General features: G+C 39.7%; 1 protein-coding gene across 13 annotated transcripts in view; it reads right to left on the bottom strand.

The window, feature by feature from the left end:
* Positions 1-25,125, bottom strand: part of tjp1a (tight junction protein 1a) — a 93,169-nt gene that overhangs the window by 15,120 nt on the left and 52,924 nt on the right. For 6 of the 13 annotated variants that reach the window (XM_069524738.1, XM_069524754.1, XM_069524756.1 and 3 more), the window contains 15 exons: positions 15,859-15,915; positions 14,705-14,829; positions 14,473-14,575; positions 13,965-14,286; positions 13,603-13,709; positions 12,736-12,904; positions 12,379-12,514; positions 8,635-8,774; positions 8,268-8,373; positions 7,460-7,610; positions 5,466-5,574; positions 5,137-5,356; positions 3,346-3,530; positions 2,862-2,957; positions 1,994-2,020 (listed from right to left, as the gene is read on the bottom strand). In XM_069524738.1, the coding sequence (XP_069380839.1) occupies positions 1,994-2,020; positions 2,862-2,957; positions 3,346-3,530; positions 5,137-5,356; positions 5,466-5,574; positions 7,460-7,610; positions 8,268-8,373; positions 8,635-8,774; positions 12,379-12,514; positions 12,736-12,904; positions 13,603-13,709; positions 13,965-14,286; positions 14,473-14,575; positions 14,705-14,829; positions 15,859-15,915 (2,053 nt within the window). The remainder of the gene's footprint in view (positions 1-1,993; positions 2,021-2,861; positions 2,958-3,345; positions 3,531-5,136; positions 5,357-5,465; positions 5,575-7,459; positions 7,611-8,267; positions 8,374-8,634; positions 8,775-12,378; positions 12,515-12,735; positions 12,905-13,602; positions 13,710-13,964; positions 14,287-14,472; positions 14,576-14,704; positions 14,830-15,858; positions 15,916-25,125) is intronic. The other 7 variants (XM_069524739.1, XM_069524775.1, XM_020079938.2 and 4 more) reach the window with 3 other exon arrangements.

Below are 25,125 nucleotides of genomic sequence, written 5' to 3'. Positions count from 1 at the left end.
TGGCTAGGTTTAAGTAAATGAAATTAAGTGTGTGTAGTGTGCGTGCAACTGCATGTAACAGTATAAATTATGGTGCAGGAAATGTGTTATGTGAGAAACACTGAAATGAAATATGCACATACAAGAGCAGGAGGGTAATTTCAGGAGGGTAATTTCAGGAGGGTAATTTCATGAAAATTCAGTCATTGTAAGCCTCAGGGAGTTAAGCAAGGATGTGTAGAGGGGTTTGTGATTCAAACAAAGATAAGCAATGATTTCCTGCCTAGAAACAGAAGGCTCAAAAGAGGGCAGTCATCTCACCAGGTTGCTCAGTAAAGTCACGACTTAAGGCTTTAATTTCTAATATTCTTATAGGATTTTTGATAAACCTGGCCAGAGCAATCCAAATCATTTTCATAAATAATAAATAAATACAGCCATGCATGCAGAGGTTCAAGCATATGCAGCTATCTTAAACAGGACGTGATTCAGTATCGTCTCTGAATTTTAAATGTGATCTTAGAGTGATTGGGGCAATGATCTGTTAAGACACTTTATACTTCCATCACTGTATTTTGAGAAGTGGGACAGGCACAGAAACACACCATTGACAGCTCTGTACAAAACCAGACTCATAAGTTGTAAACAGCATCATGGTTAGTAGCTGTAACACAAGCCAAAATTAACTGTGGTCTGAACTTGGAGCCATCAAATGATGAATTATTATCATTATATTTTGTTACTTTTTTAAATAAATTTTTGGTCCTGCACTTACTTGAACCCGTTGTTGCTCTACATGCAGGGTTATGCATACAGATATTTTAACTTATCAACGCACCAAAAATATTTTAAATGCTTTTATATAATTTCCAAAGATTCTGGACTACTTCATGATAACATGATGTTAACACAATGTGGTAAGTCTTGTCGGTAGCGTTTTGAATGCTTGAGAAAATACAAGGATGAGCTCAACAGTTCTGAACATCATAGAAAAATATAGTACAAAGCCTCAAGCCTTAATTAGTGTTGACCTTTGATTGGAGCCACAAGTTAACTGGTATAAACTGCCATTTTGATTTACTATTTTTTATCGTGGTGTAATTCGATGGCAAATTAGTGGAAGAAAGAAGGTGAAACAATTCTTAAAAATGTGTAAACAAAGTCAACATTTTCAGCCTAGTAGGCAAAGATCAATTCTATAATTCATTTTTCAGGTTTTTTCCATTTATACATGGTGTTTGTAAAAAATTAATTACACATATCTCCGCTTTCACTGCGAATCAAACTCCACAGCGAAACATGCTACGTTGCTGTTGTCATTCTACATAATGCAGCCTGCATTGAGGAGGGGAATACCACTGAATTTAATGACAAATTATTTCCATTTATATTTATCAATACTTACACACAACCTCTGCAACGAGGGACAGGAGAATATATCACACTGACATGCTGTTATAGATACTACACAGTGCAAAGACTGATGAGTAGCAGACAATATCACATTTTTATCAAATCATCGTGCAAAGTGCGTGTTAATCAATGTTGACAACCTCCATAGTGGCATCACATGTGCAAAATGTAATTGGAGCCGATTCTGTTCAGTCTTTAGTTAATATATTTATATTGGACATAATAATTATTTAGAGTTAACTACAATTTCAGGAGTTATCTTTCTTCCCAAAAACAAGTCTCCAACTTTCAGTGTGGAGCAATCACTCTGTATCAGTGTGATGTTATATTTCCTAAGTCTCAGGTCTCCTGTTCCTGTGTTAGGTTGTGTAACACTGGGTATCACTGTTGAAATACAATGATAAGAGTGTTGCTGCCAATCGTAGTGGCAAATGGAAAGTCTTAAATCGCGTGTTTTTCCCCTCTGCGCATTAACCAAACAATGGCTTTTGTTGAAACATCTACAGAATAGGCAGCTAGCCGCCAGACACTAGTTTATAGATTATCTGCCATTCAATGAATTAAATAAAACAAAGAAAAATTGATGCACTAAGTGACATACTTTCCCCTCCTTGTTGTTTCTGTGTTTCTGAAAAGAAAATACAGTTATACAAACGTCACTGCAGTTGCGCAAAAAACATCATGGAATGGAATAACTTTCATGGGGTGTGTACTGAATGTGTGTGTGTTTGTGTTTTGGTTGCAGTGACATGTGTGTTTGTGATTTTAAACCAAATGAAATTTAATAAAAAGTGTTAAATTAAAACCACACATTAAAGACGCAGTTTCATCAAGTAAGAAGAGGCAGATGAAGGCTGAATTGACAAGGAGTGTGTTCCTCTCCTCTGAGTGTGGAAGGGTAGAAGATAAACACAAAAAGGGAAGATAGAAGCTATAAATAAACAGTAGGAAATAAAATAAAAAAAACCGCAACTGAATGAATTAGACAAATCTGATCAATCAAAATCATTTGAGAATGTGTGTTGTGTCAGCGAAAAAGTCGGGAGATTCACCGTTAATGATCACAAAGTGAGATGAAAAAATTTGTAGAATAGATTTTGCTATCTTTCTGTGTTAAACCTCAAAATTAAAAATATCCTTTTAACTTCCCAGAGGCAAAATCTTTTCATCTCCTGACCTTTCTTGTTCATTACCATGCTTCAAAAGAGCATCTCAGACTTGATCGAGTTAGTTACATACCTGTTTGTAAAGTAATAATAATATAGTCACTAAATCATAAGTGATTTCAGTATCTATTGGACACTGACTACTACTGTAAATATTTAATGAGAAGTTAAACAGCCCTCAGCTAACGCGTTATGCAACGTGATGCATTAAAAACATTACCTCAGATCACCTAAGACACACAGTAAGACACTACACAAAACATGAACATCAGAACAGAGGGAGGTGGGTGATTTATTACTTACTTGCTAGTTCAAAAATGTCTGGCTCCTCCCTTGCCAGTTTCTCTCTGGCCACATCGGCTATCGGTCCAAAGATAACCACTGGCCTGAGGAACCCAGCTGCAAGAACAAGAACATGGGATTACGATTGCCAAAGGTTAGATCACTGAAATATTCAGTCATACATTAGAAACATTAACTAATGTATGAAATTCAATACTGAGTCAAAAGCAAAGTGAGATAAAACCCACCCATCCACTTTTCTTCAACATCTTAACATCCGTGCTGTGTTTTAAACGTTATTACATTATTTTCTGTCCTTCGTAAATGGACAAATATATTTAAATATTCAGACCTAAGTAATTTGCTTGATCTAACAAACAGGGACCAACTTTCACATTCATATTTCTTTAAGCTATAAAGTTTAACTCTGTCTTCTGTGAATTATTAAAATGATCTGTGGGGGACTCATTGATTGTTGGGACTGCCTTGACCTGGATGCTCTTACCTTCCCTCAGCACCACCCTCTCATACGCAGGGAACTTGGTCTGAACTGGCTGCGCAGACAAGTCCTCCCTGCTCTTCCGCAAATTCCTCTTGGAACTTCGCAATCCTCGGAATCTCCAGAAGTCCGCTCTGTCTCCCCCTGGTGTTTTGGGGAGGGTGTACTGCACACTGGATAACTGTTCAGCTCTGTACAGGAAAAAAATAAATATTGATTGGGTCAACTGTTAGGGCTCTGAATCTTATTACTGTTTGGAGCAAAAACCATGGTAGTATACTGGCAATGTAATTATAACACCATTGTACATACTAAACTCTAAATGGTTTTCAAAGCGATTATGATGTATTTGCCATCACTGATTAAAAATGTTGATGCATGAAGAATTGAACATGGTTTAAATCCATTTTAGATTTAGGCTCATGGAAATGCTGTCTTAAAGGTTAGAACAATATAATTCAAAGCTCAATATTCACACTATAAAGAGGCAAAACATTTTATAAAAATGTTTTTTTGTGAACCATCTGTTATCTCTTAGCAAATTAACATAGTCCACAAACTAATTACTTTAAACATCAGTTATTTTCTCAAGATAATGACACAAGTTGATTGTAATGAACACATTCCAGTCATACAACAAAATAATGCCGGCCTAAAGCCGTTTTCGGCCAGCGGCATCAGCTCTTAACAACACAAACTTTCTGTGGCCTTAAGTGTGTGGGAAACGTCATAAACCCCCCATTGCTCACGGTGAATCCAGCGGGGGATCCCCTGCTGTGCACTCACATCGGACTCTGCAGACTTTGTACTTGGGGGCCAGGTCAAGAAAGTCTACAGAAACTGTGTTCACACATACTACTCCTTTGGATGAAAAAGGGGAGTTCAGTGCATGTCTGAAAGCAGCTTAAGCTTCAAGATTTGCAGTGAAATAAGCCCAATGTATAAAAACTTTCCAAAATTAACAATTTGCAAACCATTCTTTTTTATTAAAGCCATCTTTTGTGGTATCTATTTACTAAAAGTTATGTCCTCAGTATCATTATGTGTAGGTCAATATATTTTTACATAGAAAACAAAACACAGGGATAAGGAGAAAGGAGAAAGAGGCCTTGGGGCAACAGAGGCAAATCCCTCATTCCCACAGGCTTCGAATAATAATGGTCTTTCTTTGATGTACTGTGTATTTTTTTAAAATGTTATCATTTTAAATATTTTCAAATATTACAGAAGTCTCAGTGCGATTTCATTGTTTCATATTTTGAAAGAATATCAAGTGAGAACGAGGGTGAGATATACGGTATTTCATAGTGATTAATGTATGTGATAAAAACATGCTCCGTCTTCTCTGTCAGCGGGACAGTGAGAAATCTCTGTATAAACACTGCTGGAGCCTGTTCAAAGCTGCTCAGACAGGTCTGATAAAACAGTGCTGTTGGCTAGATGATGATGTAGAGTGTACTTCATATCCTTAGGCACGCAGGCCTCAGAAAGTCCTTGTAAAAAAAAATCACATAGTAAATACTTGTAGACCATTTACCTGACACATGGGATGTGTTCAATAAGTCATACGTTAAGAACACTTCTGAAATATAAACTCACTGACCTAGAACTGGGAATTCTTCTTAGTCAAATTTTAAGATATACAAATATGTCCTTCCTACTCTGAGATCTAGTACTGAATCAGCATATTATGATGAAGGTCTATGTGCGCTCAGTTACTTTGCCTCCACCCCTTCCCATTCATAAAGTGCCTGAACAAGCTACACAGGTATAAAAGGTGTGTCCTGAAACTTTTACCTATTCTTGTTGGGGATGATGCCCCTTTCCACTTCCTGATGGTTCTTGCCAATCCGGATAGCAAGCCATGATCCAAGTTTTCCATTGTAGAGTGTGTCTACAACACGGAACACCTCGCCCTTGTTAAAGCTCAGGCCATACGGTGACTCTTTCTCATATTCAAAATGTGTCCGAATGTAGAAGGAGTCGCCCACATCTGATTCTACTATCCTTCGATACACTGAGGAAAAGGCAGAAAAAGAAAACAGAGATGAAGAAAGCAACTTTTTAAATGAGCTGGCATGAATCCTGATTTGTTTTATCTGCTGACATAGAACTTTGTCACTCACCATCCTTTTTCTTTTGAGCAAGAATAGTAACTTCTTCTCCTTTTGGGAGATCCAGCAAAAACAGCACGGCCTCCTCTCGGATGATGTTGGCAAAGTCCACACTGTTCACCTGCACATGTGAAGACAAGCGATAAAAGAAATTAAGACTATAAGACAAAACAGCAAATACACTCAATGCTTATTTGCATACATTTATAGTTTAAATACTTAAAACTGGATGACAGCGTTTTTATCTTTCTTTTTTTTTTCTTATCAAACAACTAAATACAAGAAAAAACAACAACCACAATAACCAAAACAAACTCTAGGGTGCTAACGCATTTCTCTCTGATAAAGAGAGACAGAGGAAAAGTTGTTCCTCAACAGAAGCAGGGAGACTTATTCCCCTACAACTGGGTAGCCTCCACCTCGTCTCCTGCTGCTGTCCCAAACACAACAACTGCTGTTTATTGACTCTGCGTGAGGGGCAGCAGGGGAAGGAGAAACACATGGGCTGAGTCACTGAACCTCTGAAAGACACCTTTATCCTTCCCAGAAACAGGAGGGCTTGACGGCTTTATCTCCACAAGCACACCATGACCAAAGGGAAGCAGCTTAAAGATGGAAAACAATGTCCTGGAAGTCTCTGAGATGTGTTTGTACAGAGGGAAGAACACAGGCACAAAAAGATCGACTTGTGGGGGGGTGTTAAACATTTGTATACATAAAGAAATAAGGTAATGCATAACTTTATATATCAGATAAATGTAATGACCTCCATGTAGGAGGTTATGTTTTCTGTTTGTTTGTTTGCAGGATTACAAAAAAACTTCTACGATTTCCATGACATTTTGTGGAGGGGTGGGTCATGACCTAAGAAAGAACCGATTAAATTTTGGAAAAACAGGCATGTTTGAGGACTGAAATTTATAACAGCGCTATTTGGTGTACATACAAATAAAAACCTGGATCTAGTGAGTTTAAACATGGTCTCATAAGGGGACTGCTGGACCTTGTTGGAGGTCTACCCTCTACTGAGAGCTACTGTAATTTGGTAATGTCATGGGGAAAATAGGTGGTACATCCAGCCACTGAGAGACAGATCTCAACAGTTACAGCAGGTGTAATCCTTGGCACTTGTATAAACATGTCAGAATGATTCCAACAATGACATCAAGAGGGTTTCCATCATCCCAGCAACAATGTTATGCTAGTATTCAATGAAACAGACAGTCAACTGTTCTAAGTTCTGAATGATAGAATGACTTCTATTGTGTTTCCACATTGAAAACAAGGGGAGTTTTGACACGAGGCACGGCCTGGGAATGACTCACAGACTGACAGATACATTGTACTGTATCCCCCAAGATGTCTTTACACAGAACTAAAATTATTATGTCCATGGGATCACACAGTTTCAACACTGATTATCTAAGTTGGTGTGGGCAGTTTTGGCTTGTCTATTTTGACAAAAACACCAGATGTTCTTCCCACTTTCACTCATGTGACATTAAAAAAATAGCACTGTGCCAAAGAAGAAAACAATACTTAAGAATCACTTTTCAAGGACAGCACTCGCAGCACAATTACAAAGCACTGGAATAAACAGACTGAATTGAGCAACAGTCAATCAATATATCTGCATGTGACTTAAAGAACAAATGTACACACTGGTTAGTGTAGAGTCTGGGTTTTCATGCAGCAAATTTCTTTTCTACCCTCATCCATTTTTTCAGGAAAGGCTGGTAGAAGAGATGTATGATAATGTCGCCCAAGGAGTTGCTTTTCTTAGAGCACTTTCATTGGGCAGTAAAAGAAGGCCCTCAGTTTTAGAAGAGAACAGTCGTTAGAGAAGTTTATAAATAGTCAGATTCAGCTGTGAAAACCAACTTAAACCAACATCAAATTGCAATATTTTCTCTCTTTCTCCAGGAAAATAGATGAATTACCTTACTGTTAGTAACTCCAGAGAGTAAATAACAGTCATGTTATGAAATAGATGGAGTGAAACATACCCTGAGAATCTGGTCGCCCTCCTCCAGTCCCTCCTTGGCTGCAGGACTGTCTTCCAAAACTCCTGCCACAAAAATTCCCACATCGTTCCCTCCTGCTAACCGCAGCCCGACACTCTCTCCTTTCTTGAACTTAACCAGCTTCATACTTGGCCTGCAGGACAACACAAGTCGATGGACATAATGAGCAAAAAATCAGCAGACCACTGATTTAAAAAATTATTCAAGCGAGTAGACAAAGCCATAAAAAAAGCTAACAAGAATCTCTTGACCTTTTCTTTAACTCAATCTATAGAACTATGTATTTGGCAGGCAGGTTCATTTTTAAACCTGCAAACCAGACCAATAAGTGAGCTCTCACAAATTAGTCTGGTTCCCCTCCAGGCCTCAGTATATCCATGCGTCCTATGACAGGTCAGATATATCAAAACCATTTATCTAAACTGAGCTGGGTTTGATATAATGATGGGAAGAGAAGCTGAAGCATTTTCATTAACAACTGAGATAGCTGCTGCCGATGGGAGGCTTTTTCAATCTTATATTTAGACATTATTAAATGACTAGACAGGATTCATTCTCAATAAAAATAATTAACAAGTGCACTTAGTGCTGTTCTACAGATGGTTGTAGGTCTATCCTATTGCATCCAGAAGCATCTTGTTTGGTGATCACGTCCCTTGGGGATCAACCCAGAGGTTTCTGACCAATTCGCATTTGATGCCAGGCTACTGAATAATAGAGTTCACTTATTATCAACATGATTAATATGTGCAGTCAAAACTGTGAGGTGCTTTGCCTCTATGATATTTACCTAAGAATACTGTCATCATGAGCGGCGCTGGGTACAGGGGCATCAGAGGGGCTGACGGGCAGGTCCACGTCAGGCTGACCAGGCTGTGCATAAACTGGCTTTGGTTCTGTCGGAAATACAAACAGAAATCAGAATAACATACTTACTTCTAAGATACCTGTACATACTGTGCTGAACTGCATTAGGTTTAAGGATATTTTTTTGTGACATACGTTTTAAAAAAAAATATAAAACAGTAATGGAGTTTAGGATAAAAGGTTTATCTGATTTCTCACTTTGTCTATACTACTGGTAATAAGATGGGGAAATATTAAATGTGGTAAAAGTTGCACAATCATCCTATTGATAGTGAGCGGAGGGTCCATACCAGGCAGCGGAGGTAACAATTTCTCATCTCTGGAACTGGCCTGGTCGCTGGCCTGTGATAAGGCTCCATCGTCAGAGCTTTTCACCGGTGTGGACATGGCCCCTGGTTTGGATACACGTTCTTCATCTCGGCTTCGATGGCTGAAATAAACCATAACAATGCACACAATTCAGTGAGAGTGGACCTGCAATGTTGTGAACAATGACAGTTTATAGCTGACAATTTAAATTAATGCATCCGTTAAATGACACAGTGCCACATCTTTGCTGAAATGAAATGGACCATGAACTATGTTGATAAGGGCACATGGACAGAAAGCTGGATAACAATGCAACAAGCAATTAAGGAAGGACGCGCAGCTCTGTTGAAGACAATGTAAATTAAGTTTTTTTTCTTCTCTTTTTAATTTATTTTTTTTAATAATTGTCTGTCTATGTAGAATGGCTATCACAAAACAGATTCCGGACTTGAAACTGGCAACACCCTAAATTCCATTGGATAAGAAGGAATTCATAATTGTTTTAATTTCCAGATTAAAAGATTGATATAAACTCCCATTTTACTGAGCATACAGTAATCTTTCCAATGAAAGCACAAGCAAAGAAAGAAAAGAGACAGAGTCTCCCAACATAAACTCTAGAGTCAGGATAGTTTTCAGCACAAGTTCCTGGATAAAATAAACAAGGTAAAACTGTAAAACTATGTGTGTGTGTGTGTGTGTGTGTGTGTGTGTGTGTGTGTGTGCGTGCGCGCCCATGAGTCTGGTAGGCTGTGTCCAACAGAGTAGAAAGGACTGCTGCTTAAAACAATGGTTGAATTCCAGTGTGATCACATGACTGCCTGCTGGCACAGTACTTGAGCTGTATTCAGAAGCTTTTGTAGAAGAATGTGAAGGTGCAGGCTGTACTAGAAACATGTCCCATTCTTTCATTTTAGCTCGAATAGTATTAAAATATACCTTGTACAGCAGAGACGTATGTAAGTGCATGCAAAGCCATTTGCTCTTTTTTTGAGAAATTCTGCTGATTTTTACAGGTCTTTGAATTTGTCCAGCTGCTCTCACTACAGAAACACACAAATCTGATCTGGGCAATTTTATATGTCAGCAGCATCAGCATCAGCAAGACCCGTGTGGGAGTGTGTTGTCGAGAAAGAAGGGTAAATGACAGCTGCTGCCAGAGGATAAATAACAGAATTGTAATGCCAGAGAGAAAGAGACAGCGTGGGTTTGTGTCTGTGTTTGTAATGGATGAATGAGAAAAGAGTGTGACACAAGGGGGGAAAAGGAGGGAGAGAAACAGAGCAAGAGCAAGGGACAGACAAGAGAAGAGTGCGAGAAACTGCTGTGGCCTAAATCTGCTGTTCCTTGCAGCAGAATGGTGCTAAAAAAGGCTTCATGCTGACAAACACCATTTGACAGAAGCCTTTGTTCAATTCCCTCCCTAAGACATTGTTACAGGTAAGGACGAGAGAGCACAAGTCAGTGAAGGAGAAGGAGAGATGTGGTTGCATGAAGATCAACAAACAATGACAAAGATATAGCACTGCCACACCAGAATCTATATCAGTCCCAGTCTTCTTAATATCCACCCACAAACTTCAATATATGCATAGCATAAAGTTGACTAGATGTACCAACAGGAAAAAACTCTAATTAACTAACTAATAATCAAATATTTAAACATATCATTGACAAAAGCTGAAAGATATTTTAAAACAAAAACAAATTACTCACACAAATGTATCTTTAAGTTGAACCATGATGCATATTAAGTGGATTTTAAGTATTCCTTGAAAGACAACAGAGAGGCTTTTGCCTGAGCAAAAACTATACTCATGCTCACTGAGAGACACTTGGTGATAAAGGGCGTATTTGATGATCTGTTGTATTCAGCATTATGGAGTAGCGTTATGTGCCCGGGAGAAGAATGACTCTAAGCCCTACAGCCAATCAGGTTAAGCGAACCATGTGGCTTGGGGAAAAGCTCTGTGGGAAGTATGTCAAATTCCTTTTCCCCCCCTCCCAAACTGGGAGATAACAATATTCCCTTAAATCACAGTCTGGTGCGTCAAGACTGTGATTTCCTCAGTTAAATTTCTGCAACCACACCGCCATGCGAAACAGGTTTAACTCCACTTCAGTCTATCTGTGTGCTTTTCATGTTAATTGCTCAAAATGTACAATGTTAAACAAGAATAACATAAATATAGACTTCCTACTTTCAGACAAATGAGGAGAGGAGCAATAAACATTGGAGCTAAATTATCAAAACAAACAAATACTGGTCTGCTGTCAGAAGGATGCATTCACTTACATTGGAAGTAATCTGTGCAAGAGCGAACCTGCTCTCGTCCTGCATTGAGAGAAGTATGGTTACTCTGTAGTCTATTCATCTAGTCAAATGGCAGTCTATCTATTCACACTACATGACTGATAGGTCTAGTAAGACAGCTAAATTAGCAGCAGCATTCTGAGCAACAGGGTGTGTGGGGTGTGCAAACTACAGTAGGAAACGTCTCAATGAGGTTACTGGTTTCACAGCTAAACTTGAGTTTTGTGTATCCTGTTCAAATTAGACATTTGACTCCCATATCTCACATAGCCAGACCTTTATCTCACCAATAATATAGAAGTGTGGCGAAATTTGATGAGAGATAAGTTTGAAATATATGACTTATTATAAGCACCTCTGCCTATTTTTCTATTTGGCCACATATTCGCTGTAGCAGTTCTTTTATCTGGAGTATGATAGCCCATGTGTGTACGAGTCAAAGCCCATATGAAATGGAGGACTGGTTATCAAAGACTCAGACAGTTAAATCCAGAACATGAAGTAAAATCCAGGAGAATGCTTGAAGGCAGCATGAGATTCAAGCCCACGAGTCAATAACCACCTCTACTTCACAGTATCAAACAGTATTTGATATAGTATTAACTGTGAAGTATTTAGAGAAACAAGCAACATACCCTCTGTCTTTTCTCACTGCACCCAATGACAGAATTAGCGTAGGTCTGTTCCCAAAAGAGGCACGTTCTCTTTGATTCAAGTCTGCAAGATACAGGCACTCATCTTGTCCCATTTGACTAAGATTACTATCTCGGTCTGGCTTACATCGCTCATGCCGCGCACACACAGACTAAGAGACACTATAATCACGTTAATGACTTCCTCTAACTCTATTTTGCCATCTATGTGTTTGTCAGCTACAGGAATCTATGCAACCTCTAAACTACAACAAAGATGACTTACTGAAATCTCCAACTGGCAGTTAGAAAACAGAAGAACAAAGAGAGAGCATGGACATTTAGATTAATCGAAAGATAAGAAAAGAACATTTAATAGAGAAATTGTAACAACCATAAAATTTGCAATAAACAAACCCAGCTTTGCTCGATTCTAGAATATTTTTCAGAACACGCCCTTATTCCACCACAAAATGGATCAATCCTTCCTCTCGCCCTTGGCCCTCTTCCTGAGCAAAGCATTATTGGAACTCAGCGATGGCTCCAGAGGGAGTGTGATGCTTTATGCATGCTATGTCTTTATCTATTGATTTATGCATTAGTGGTGCAAGGTGCTTACACAGCATCAACTAACCTGTGGGTGTGAACATGATATATGATGCTGCAGTCTTGGAGTATGGATGTATGACTGTGGCATGCGTGACAGGTGTCCGGCCAGCAGATTTGCAGATTCACATTGCACGCATTCATGTGTGTGCGTGCGTGTGCACATCGCTTACCTGTCATTGCTGATCGGCCGAGGTGAGTGGCGGAGATGGTCCGTTGTTTCAGACCTGTCAGGCGAACGTGATCGACTACCTCGCCCGTGGGATCGATTGGAATGATCTGATGTCAGTGAATGTATTTCTGAAATATCTGTGAAATGTACAGTAAATGTGTGTTATCATTTAATCAATGATGTTAATCATGTTAGAGTTAAAATGACAAAAAAAAAAGTCATTTTATTTCAGCTGTGATTTAGATGATCTCTTCTTTGTGTTTAAAAAATAGATCTGTTATTCATAAAAAAACTAACTTGAGCGATTAGATCTTAGCTGCAGCGACAATAAAGCACTGCTACATGTTTGTTGTCTCACCATCTCTGTCTGAATTATTAGCTGATGGGATACTGTCATCAAGATCAGGGATGTTGAGCAGCGTGGCACGCTCATCTCTCTGCACCACCATCTTCAACTTGCCCTTTGACCTTTCAATCAGCTTCTTGGCATCTATCAGTGACAGGTTCTCTGTAACTGTGCCATTGATCTGTCAGAGGAAGAGAGGCTGGTCAGCACAAGACCTGAATAGACAAGTTATCATCTCTGCAGATTTTTGCTGTAAAGCCCAAAATGTGCAAACTATAGGATGAGCACAAGGAAAAGAGCAATTGTGAAAAGCCTAGTTCTACCTCAGATTAACAATAATTACTTCATACATTAAGAGTAGAAGAGGAGGCTACAAACAAATAAAATGATCTCATGTAATTAGACTATCAGAGACACAGGTGGTATTGCATCATATACAGTTTATAAAGGAAAATATATAGAGTATAGATGAAGTATTCATTCAATTGTTACTTGAACACTTGAACACGTCTCAGCCTCTTTTCTGAACGATTGATACACTTAATGAGATTTTGAATGCATCTCTTTAACATGAAAGAGTTTTTTTTTTTTTCCCTGAGACTGAAAGTCTGAAAAATTCAGACGAATAATGGAATGTGTGGTATTCCTGCTGGTGAGCCTGCATACTAATGATGTATGACCTCACTCTGTGAGCCACTTTCACCCGTTTACAGATTAACCCTGATGACTAGTGAACACTGTCAGTAAAAATAATACCTGATTCTTCCATCCCACTAAGTCCTTCTACAACATTTATCAGTTTACATCCCCATTACTTGTATTTTACCCACTTTTAACACCCCTGTCCTACTCAAAAACTCGGTTATGTTTTTCTCTCACCTTGAGTACAACATCTCCCTCCTGGATGTTTCCATCTCTGGCAGCAAGGCTTTCGGGAGAGATGTCCTTCACAAAGATGTGACTGGCCAATCGGAGTCCATATTCTGCTTTCAGAGGTAATAATCATTAAATATAATATTAGAGCCTATCAATCTAACCCTCACTTAATTCCTTGCAAATAAGATTAACTAGATTTCTGATGACATTGTTTGCCCTTTTCTTCAAGTTCCATTAAAGTTGAGCAACTTAAGTATCCGCCATTTATGTACATGCATCTTTTAAATAATCTTTTCCTGTGTTTTATAGTAATAGTATTCATTTTGGGTTTTATGCAAATTGGCTGTCAGGTTTGTGTTGCCCACCTTCGTTTTTGCGGGACTTGACGAGGGTGACCTTGGCTGGCCTGGGTGGAGCAGACGAGACTTGTGATCGGCGGTCAGAGCGCGGTGAGACACTTCTCTCCCGCGAGGGACTTTGATCCCGTCTGCCGCTGCTGCTGCGCTCACGATCTTGACGCCTGCCTGTGCCTCCACTTGCTCCTCCATAAGCACTTTGGCCACCACGACCACTGTGGTGCTCATAATCATCCTCGTCATCGCTGTCCTCTTCCTCATGCTCTGACATTGTCTCCCTGTCTCCTGGCCGCGAAACAGGGATTTGTACTTTCCTTTTCCTACGGATAGTCTTGAAAAAGAGACAAAGTATTGAATCAATGAACATTCATTTTTGACTCAGACTATCAATTAATTTTGCAAAAACATTCTGTGAAAAAGAAATTGAAGGTGAATCAATGCGGTTCCAAAATCAAGCTATTTAACATCAGGGGTCTCTAAAATATTTCCCCCTAAATTAGGTATATGTTGAACTTACTATCTTTGCATTTTTGCCACTCTTGCGGAGTTGCTGCACAGCGTAGGCATGCTCTACATTGTCCATAGAGACAGCATTGACCATCACCACACGGTCGTTTTCTCTGAAAGAAAAAAGCAATGCATTAACATTTCTAGGTTTTAAGTAGAGTTACTGTCTGTAAAGAATAAAATGGAACAGGGATATAACATTATTATCAAATAAAACCATGGCAATATAGTCAAAGACTTACTGTAGAAGTCCCTCTGCAGGACCTCCTTTTAACACATCAGATATCACAATGGATGTTTCTCCACTCTGGAAATGAGGATTGTCTCGGCCACCTGAGATGGCAATGCCAAACCCAAATCCTGCGGCCTGCACAAAGAAATACATGGCAGATATTGCAGATATATTTGAGACATGTGGGTTTGCTGTAAACAAAATTTCAGACTCTCTGCAGGGTAATTATCATTGAAAAGGAAAGTAATATGTTGTGTCCAGTGAATGAGAGATTTACACAACTGGTGTATTTGCCACAGAAAGGAACAAAACCATACATTTGCATGTTATTTAGCTGATTTTTCACAAGGTTTCAATGGAGGGTTAGAGGACTGTTTTTGCCCGCGCAAAAGCCAGCACCAAGGGAGCAGGCCATGTGATCGAAATGGCTAATCTTACAACCACAACAACACAGGAGAGCTGTAAGTCTGAGAACCGCAGGCCACATTGGGCCGCTCCTTCAGCCTCAATAAAGCCGCTACTAATTAGATTATTGCAAGCAAGCTAGTCTAGACAGGTGCTCTACACGACACAACAGCATCAAATAGGTAGAGTTTACAGACTCATAGCAAAGTACATTCAGAAATCTAGCATGCACTAAGACAATGAGTATATTCATTTATCTGCTCTCTGTGGGGGAATTAGGACTTATAATACTTTGATGGTTAACCTCATGATGTTGATAATGTGACAAAGGGGACAGTCAGAGATAACCATCAACATTAAATTTGCTTGTGAATTAAGGAGGTACAATTTATCATAATTACATGTGACAATACAAAGGACAAAACAGCCTAAAAGTCTCCACTCCCTCTTTCCCTGGAGTTGTGTTAAGGAAGAATATGTTGCCAACAGGAAGGAAGTGAAATGAAGTAGTAAGGAAGTGAATGCTGATTTCTGTCTTCCTTAGCATTGTTTCCTGCCATCTGCGTTTACGGACTATTGTTTCATGACCACACATCCTGCCGCTACAGCTGCTGGCCTACTCGGTGCCGGGACAGAAGACAGATAGATGAGCAGAGGACAGACTGGGAACAATGAGGAAAAAGTGAAGAAAACACAAGACATACAACAGGATTGCCGGAGAGACAGGGGAGAGTGTATTAAAGTGATGTAAAAACTTACCCTGTGAAGGGTCACTGTGTGCTGTTCCCATATGACTGTTTCCTCCATCGCTGCACTCTACAACACAAGAGGGAAAGGATCAGTAATCAAAGATCAGTTTATTAGATACATATGCACATTTAAATCAACTGTAATAATTCTGCAACAAATTCAAATCTTTGTAAGCTTTAAAAATCAAGAGTGATAACTCAGTAAAAAGCATAAAACCTTCTAACTTCAGTGCTGACCTTTTGCTCTAAGCTCCCTCAAGCTCTGCTTCAAGCTAAATGTATGGGTCTACCGGCACACTGCTCATGCATGATCTAATATACATAAGCACAACGACTAGATGACTAGACCAACCCCAAGGCAACAATTTGAGTCTGACAGATATCAGACTCAGATCGGTGCACCCCTGCTCTAAAAAATACATGGACACCCACTGCCTGTTCAGTTTCAGTGGGCAGAGTTGGTCTTTGGCTACCAGTAACACAGACATGGCTGCTTATTTGCATGACTAAGTCCTGCAGTTGGAAATGTCTACATGCGAAAAGATTATGAATGACAGCAGCACGAGTAAACAGCTGGCAGTGGCTGACAAAGATTGAGTGAATGTTCCTATATTATTTCTGGCTGGGTCACCACAGTATTAAGTTGCTCCTCTGACCTGCCACACTGGATAAAACTATTGCTAGACAGGCATAGTTTGCATACATTCTCTAATGCAGTTACATCATACAGGTTTCTCTTAATGCATGATTTATCCAGAATTGTTAAACGTTTTAATCGCTATTGCACAGTAAATGCCAGAAGACTCTTCGTGTGTAAATGTATGAATGTGATAAAGATACTATGATTAGTTCAAACAGATGACGGTTTGTGTCTCAAAGCTGTTTTTTAACCCCCGGACTGCTTCATCTCCAGCTTTAAATTGCAGCTTCCCTCCGACTGATGAAGCACCAATGCTGCTGTCCTGTGTGTCTGCCTGCAGGCACTGATGGTACAGCTGTCTGCAGCAGAGTGCTGAGCTCAGTCTAATGTGGCAGGAAGAAGAAAAGACATAAACACTGACACACATGGCAGGGTGCTCATTTAGTACACCTTCTATAATCAGCCTTTTAAAATAACATAGCATGTCATCTGTCCACCCTATCATCGCGATCAGCTCACTCCCTCACCCCTTTATCATCACCTAATCCCCACACCCTCTCACCCATCATCTTTAACATCATCATGGTCTTTACTGTCAGCACCTTCACTTATCCTAAATATACAGTTTACAGACACTTCATGCTGCAGAGCTGCCAAGTGTGTATGATGAGGAGACAGACCAACAGCCAGCTGATGAGTGTCTGTGTGTTGACATGTTGAGAAAAAGACACGACGAACAACGCAAAAAAGGAGGATGGATACTGCATCTAAATAAGATGAAAAGAGACCACATGTGCCATAAGTTTGTTTGTTTGTATTTATAGCAGCGGCCTGTCTCTCTGACCAGAGTGAGATGGACATCTCTGGTTTATAGCATCAAGGTGTTTAAGACAGTACAGTTGTTTCAAAGACTTGGGGAAGACACAAAGCAAAGGGCCAGGTCACAAGTTCGAGATGAAACACTGAGTTTACTATTCAATTGGTTGATCAACATTAACAACTTCTCTAATAATCTGAGAATCACTTGCTGAACTTTTCAAGAAACGAAAACCGCAATTTCATGATATAAAACCAAATATGTTCATGTAAGTGCACTGTGAGGGGAGAGGTATGTTAGTGTTTACAGGTGACGCAGTAAACACTCACCTCACCTGCATTGACTGTAGGTCTCCTAATCTGTGTTTGTGTTTCAGTCCTTCCCTTTCACTCTTCTGCACTGTATGACAATGAATAACTTGGCCTTCACCTCCAGAATACACAGTTAACCCTATGACCCTAATTTCCATGGTAGCTCTGTGTGGATGTTATTTATGTCCATAATTGGCGGAGAAGGCTTGGGTGTCCCCCTCTCTCTCCCTCCTTTCCCTATCTGCCCATACAACTCCCACAGTAATGCCACTATTGTGTGAAGGGACCTGACCCATTTAACCATGGCTCCCCCCCCCAACATTCCCAAACACATCTATTCCTCCAAAGTGTTTTGTGATATATTCATCCATCCATTCATCCATTCATTCATCCCGCCGTCCAGGCAGACAGAGAAGGGCTACGCCATGAGAAACAACAGTGCACTAGGGTCATGTGACCAGGCGGTCAGGCAGGCAGGTGGCCTTGTCCTTGAACTGTGGGTTGCACTGAGAGGCGGGGAGAGAGAGGGAGGGAGGTAGCGGGAGCGAGGCTGTAGGCTGCTATACCAGAGTTTTCCATAAGAAAACCGAATGGTCAGACATTAAAACATTTCCAGCTGATTAATTTCTTAATATTCCAATTCACATAACCATCACTTATTACAACCAACTATAACCTTCAAGGATTTTAGTCATCAGACATCTGGATCTTAAAAAAAAACAAAACAGGCCCTCTCCCAGCTCCTCCTGACATCCTGTGTTTGCCCAAGAGCATCACAGAACCAATGATTTTTTAATGTGAAACTGCTTTATTCAGTATTTTTACCAAATTTAATCAACGGGTCCATTTGTTTTGGAGAAGTGGAGGCCTATTGCTTCTGGTAAAAACCTTCTGGACTATGAACACTTATGTAATCTTAGAGAAATACAAATGATGAATTCAATGCAGACAGCTCGCCCCTATTCTGAGTGGTCTGAAACTGACACTGTCAATTGTTGAACAGTTCATATACTCTCATAACAATCATTTAACTAATGGTTGTGTTTAATCATCAACCCATGCTCTTAAGAATGAGCTCAGTCTGTGTGTGGGCTCCAGGCTGCAGGCAGTCAAAACCATTTCTTCGAGTGTTTGTGACAGACCTCACAATCAATAGACCTATTGTCAGCATCTAGTAAAGTGTCACTGCACTGTTTCACATTTAGCAACACTATTTTCACTAAAGGAAGGTTTTGTGTGTGAGTGTGTGGGCTGCATTTCGCTGTAGTGTCTCTGAGAGCTGCCCCGCCCCTGACTCACAGGATCTGAGGCAGAGATCTTTCCTCTGGACGGGGAAAAGTGAAAATACGTCGTAGACAAATATATTAATCAGAAACAAAGTCTGTGTACAAAATGTGACAGATGTATTTTATGGAGCGATAATAAAAAATACGTATTTTCTTAATTTAGCAGAGCAGAACCATTTATATTGGAACTTATATTACGATATCATGCTTTTTTAATAATAATTTGGCCCTGAGTCTGTTTATCTACTCATAAACAAATGAATCATGACTACTGAACCATTAAATACCTATGTAAAAGCTACAAGAGAAGAAAAATGACTCAAAAACTCATGTAAAACATATTTGTTCTACGTCAAGCCTAATAATGACCATAAACCTTACCGGGAGGGCTTACAGTGCATGACAGGCGTATGAGCCATGAGGAAGTAGACCTGCTTGTTCCAGTAAGAGGCAAGTGGTCTAGTGTATGAGTCATAGGGTCAACAGGAGACTTTGGATTAATAGTCTGACCTGAACTGAATTTCTATTTAACATTTCAGTAGACTAATGAGAGAAAGAGTCATCCTCTATCTAATATACTGCAAATTTGCAGCATGTTCACATTTTTCTCGATTGGTTTTAACAACTACAACGGTTTTCAATGGTGCAAAAGCAGGCAAATGTGTTATGTTAAACTTGTGAGAGGTAAAATCCCACATATACAGTAAATCCCAGATATTCAGTACAACCAAGACAGCTTGTGAGATAGTTCTGAGGTGTTAAGCAGGATATTAATTAAAATAAGCTTGATCTAAATTTCAAAGCAGGTGTTAATACACATGTGCAGAGGCTCTGTCAGAAAAGAGAATATCACAGAAATATCACAGAAAAAAACACAGGCAACCAATGTTTATATCAGATAGAAGGTTATCATGGGTATTTACTCCATCAAGACTACAGCTTTGTCTCTCAGATGAGATTATTATAGCAATTAATCCATGCGATGTGAAGTGATAATTAACATGCTGACTGATTGAGAGTGAGATATAAGCAGTGGAGAGAGAAGACAGCAGAGCATTTGATAGAGCCTTGGCCACAGCAAAAATATGTGACATAATCATGCCAATTGTCAGGAATTATTAGAAGACATCAGAACAATAAGTGTTAAAATGGGTGAATTTCAATAGCTAATTTTATGTGATATGGAAGAGGAACTTTTATAAAAGAGCAATCCACACAGAAATATTTTGTCCATAAAAAAACTCTTATTGGTTATTCCAAGTATTTTGTTACAGAAACATTTCAGATCACACACACAACCAAAGATCACATAAAGTGTGTCTCATTTTCTGAAGTAAAACCTAGTTTTATCTCTAAAGTCGCAGAGTTGTGTGAAACAATGGTGTGTTTGATGTTGCACACAGTGACGGCAGCCTAGTGTATTTTATATATCCATATTAGTCAGACTTGAGCTCTTGCCAGCAAGGCCCAGGGCTGAGAAACAAACCACACACATGTGTACTTGCCAGTGCACGCAGGCACGTACGCACACACACAACCAGACACACACTCACATGCGAAAGCCATGATCTAACACTACAGGGCCTCTTTGTTCGAGCTACAGGCAGCCTGACTTGGCCCTGCCCGGCCCACCATAACACACAGTCCAGTCCAGATGATAACAGCTCACTCAGGCTCTTCAAAGGCAGGGGCTAATCCAGTTCTTTGGGGCATACTGATGAACCGACTGGAAAAAATGAGTGCTGAAATAGACAATAATAACCTGCTGCAGAAAGCTATGATAAATAGGGTCAGGTCAAGCATGCAAGTCTCCAACGCAATCCTCTCCCTCTGCATATTCATCAAACTTGGTCACATTTACAGAGGATCATATACAAAGTGACAACACACTGCCAACGTCTTAAGAATCTGTGCAAAAGAGTCAGCTGATGAGCTTCACTGAATTTTTGGGAAACAAAAGTGTTCAGACAGAAATAGCCATGAACATCCTGACCTGCATCAAATTCTGTAGATGGGGATAATGAGTACACAATAATAATCAAGCACAGAGATTTTCAGACAAATACATCCCTAATTACCTCAACTTTTATTATATAATTATCTTTTTGAACTGGATGAGAAAAGTGATGAAGTGGCATGTGACACAGAGATCATCTTTTATGAGTCATGAGCTGGGAGAAAGATTAAGAGACAGGGCTGAGCAAAACAACAATATAAATAATTATCTCAATATAATTTTGTCAATAGTAATTAATCAAAGGTCCCATATTTTGCGATGTAATGCTTATGCATTGTTCAATCAAAGCATGGAGGTATAAAATATAACTGATCCACCACAGATTTGTTTTATTTGTTTTGCTGGTTATCAAGTTTGTGTCAGTCTCTGCTCATCATTTAAAACCACAACCTTCACACAGGAGAAAAAACATACTTGAAAAAATAATGCAACATTTATCATGATAGCTATCAATATTGACTGATTTAATCTTCATATGATTCTCGGCTATACCATCCAGCCCTATGAGAAGCGCTCAAACAATGCTTCACCAATGAAAGTCTTGTCCGGTGGTCCATTATTCACCAACCCCTTTCATCTGCTTCCTTTAATCTGAACCAAAGAAATGGTTCATACAGTGGGTGTCTCAAATGCAAAGTCAAAGAGTTACTTTTTGAGGAAAAACTGATTTATCAGGCAAATAACACAAAATATGATAGAAAAATAGGTCATGACTGACAACTTTGCCCTTCGGCGAATACACTTCATTATTCACATCAGGCTATTCTGAGGTACAGAGAGAAATACAGAGCAAGGGGCGAGCAGGACGAGTGACTTTCTAGATGATGACGAGAGTGAGGAAAAATCCTGACAAAGCTTTAGGTCAGTGTGCCTGCTCTTCTCTGATAGCCCGAGACAGGATGTAAGCAAGAGCAGCCACGGCACCCACAGGAAAACACTCCACTTCCTGTTTGCAGGAAATAGCTTCAGTTTGCAGCAAAATCCCTGCACACACTATTGAAAAGTCCTCCTAGTAAAAAAGCTCATCTCATCTTACAACCTACAAGATAAGAAATCACTCAGGGGGAGTGACAAGTGGCCTTTGCATCTAAGACAAGGACTGTAAATCATTTTAATTGTGTTTCTATTAAAATACACTAAGGTCAAATTAGTGTCGCTGATCAGACCTAGTTTTTCTTCATGGTTATTAGGCATTCCTGTAAACACAAATACATATGCAACCTCAACAACAAGCACTGACCCATGAAAAACCTTTAACAACATAAATACACTGTACTGCAGAGGGGTCAGAATACTGCATCAAAAACAGCTGGCGAGTAAGGTGGGGAGGGGAGGGGAGAGGAGAGAAGAGGAGAGGAGAGAAGACAAACATTTCAGAGTCACCACCCTGTACCATCAGCTCACCCCATCACTGGGGCAATTGTATCCATGGTAACTATATCTCCCCTCTTACTAGACCCAAAGGAAAGAGTGAGGCAGCAGTACACTCAAACAAAACATAATTAGAGACACGTGCACATGCTCTTTCTTGAGGGCAGGCACTCAACAATAAGCATTTCATGCATGTGAGCCACTAATGTAAGCTTTACATTCTGTTCGTCAAATTAGTGTGCACTGTCCTGTAAAGTGCACATGTAAACAAACCCAGCAAAAAAACTGCGTCACCTTGGTGTTAAACAGATGAGTTCAGCTGTAGCCATTTTAAGGGCAGGTTATGACTGTGATGGGAGGAGAGAAGGCTGAATACACACATGGGTGTGCAGATGAGGGCGAGTAGCCAATAGGCAGATGACGATGGCGATGATGCAGAGCGTCAGTCAGCAGTGATGTGCCGTTATGCTGGCATGCTCATATATGCTTGAGTTAATTAGTTTCAAACAGCAGCTCTACTCTGTCACACAGCTCAGTTAAAAACCCCTCTACCAGGAATGTCCTCAGCACAACATACAGGATACACACACTCAGACACACAAACACACACTCACACACCTCCAACTGAAAACTATCTGACACAGAGTCACAGCTAGAATAGTCAGGGCAGGAATAAAATACAAAACCTATAATCCAGGCTTTTGGATTAAAATGTTAATCTGAGCCATGCTTCCTTCTGTAGTCTACGGCTGCTGTCTCATGAAAGCAAATAAATGGATGGATGGATGGAGGAACTGGAGAGCACTGTCATGTCACCAAGAATACAGTATACTGTTTAAGCTTTTGGACATGGATGATAGTGAAGTAGCGGGGAAGATGAACACATGTTTAACTCTCAACTCCAAACTGTACCATCCTGCCAACTAGCAGATGAATAGACTGTCTATGTTTTATCCAAGCTTTAACTACATGAGATTCATACACTGTACAGAGAGTTTACAAACAAAGAAACCTAACTGTGGTAAAATCAGCCACAGAAAATGTATCAATTAAGATGCCTGTTGGATTTATGAGGCAATCGCTAATCTTATCAGCTACACACAAAAAGGTTTACAGGTTTCTCCTGACAAAGGAAAATGAGCACTTGTGTTTAAATGTAGGTATCAGAGGAAAACAGATCCTTGCATCTCAAGTTCTTGGTAGTTGTTCACAAAGAGATTAATTACCCATTACCACTTTATATAGGCCATTATACTCAACTATAATACAACTTGAAATGACAGGTCTATGTCTACACTGAAGAGCTTGTTGTTATGAAGGATGCTGTGGATTCTTCATATTGTTTTGCGGGATATCATGGATCAAAATATGAAAACTAAAAGGTAACAAAACGTATATCACATGGCTGACTTGTGTGCAAGCTTTTTAAATATATGACAACTGTCTCCTAAGTTACTAAAACTAAACCCCTCTGCTTGATTACCCTGTTAATTAATTGTATTTTTTATATACTAATTTTTTCACATCTACTTGCACTTTATGCCTGTTTTACTCATAGAAATCACATTAGAAACTAGAATGTTTGGACGAGAATTCTTCCCAGGTCTCATCCCTCCAGTTTAGTAGTTTCTGCATAATCCTGCTAACAGATAAACCAGCAGACACAGGTGAAAACATAACCTTGGCTGAGAAAAAAAAAGAAGTAATGTTTTCTGATTCAATAAAGCAAAAGCTTAATTGACGTTGGTCGAGGCTCTGATTTTTTCCACTGACCATAGTGCAGTAGGTTCACTGCTATCCGCTGACCAAGGCATACAGCCAGGTTAGGCTAGCATCTCATGTGCAGCTTATCCAGCAGCAAAGTCATCCCAGCTCAACCACACTAATTGTTCTCTGCCTAGAGACAGTCAGAGTGTTGAGGTCACAGAGGGGAGTGGTAACTTCTGGGGGGGATTCAGACTTTCTATATTTTCCACAATCCTTCACATTGGTTTAGTTCAAGCTGTGAATTTCTCACAAACTTCAAAGTTTCAGTTAACCTTGCATTACTTTTTGGGGATTTGAGGGCCCAAGCTCACAACATTTAAATTTAATGTTCAAGGACTTGAAGATGTTTGACTGAAATTGTTTTACTTTTCTTCTTCTCTGGAGTGTGCAGGTAGAGCACTTAAAGTTGCCTGAGGAAATTGCTGCATGAGCCAAATCTATTTAATATAATACAAATAATAATTGTTGGTATCAATACATATGTGGACTGATATGTAGTGCATATGAGGTGGAGTAGCCCTGAATGCTTTAAGTATATATATATATATATATAGTTTTACACAAGTAGTATCAGAAACAGACAGAAAAAGTCTGTGGACTATATCAAGACACATGCATACAAAACAGACTGCACAACCACACACACACCCACCGCCAGACTTGCACTTTGTTTTTGCCAAGGCATTGTGAACGATAACCAGATCCAGCACTGGAACCTTTGGATTCAGCCAATCACAGTAAACTCAACTATCAGTATTCTCACCCTACCCCACCCATCACACACAGAGACTCTGCAGGAATGTGCAGATAAGCAGACAAGGACGCCAACAGTTTCCCTTCTCGCCTTCTCCTTGCCTTATGCTCTGGATCTTTCAGCCTCAACCTCTCTGTTTAATTTGGTCTCCTTATCCCAACTACCTATCTACTATCTCCTTGGCAATGAGCACAAAGTGAAACACCACAGATCAGCGTAACCACCAGATGTGATGATATAAATGGGACTGGGTTAATTCAGTATCAGATAACACAATAGAAAAGTATCAGTGACTGTGAACACGAGGTAAAAGG

Source organism: Paralichthys olivaceus, chromosome 1 (genome assembly GCF_024713975.1).
Source record: "Paralichthys olivaceus isolate ysfri-2021 chromosome 1, ASM2471397v2, whole genome shotgun sequence".
NCBI classification, from domain to species: domain Eukaryota; kingdom Metazoa; phylum Chordata; class Actinopteri; order Pleuronectiformes; family Paralichthyidae; genus Paralichthys; species Paralichthys olivaceus.
Note: the sequence above shows the minus strand (reverse complement) of the source record. Positions and strands in the feature narration are given on the sequence as shown.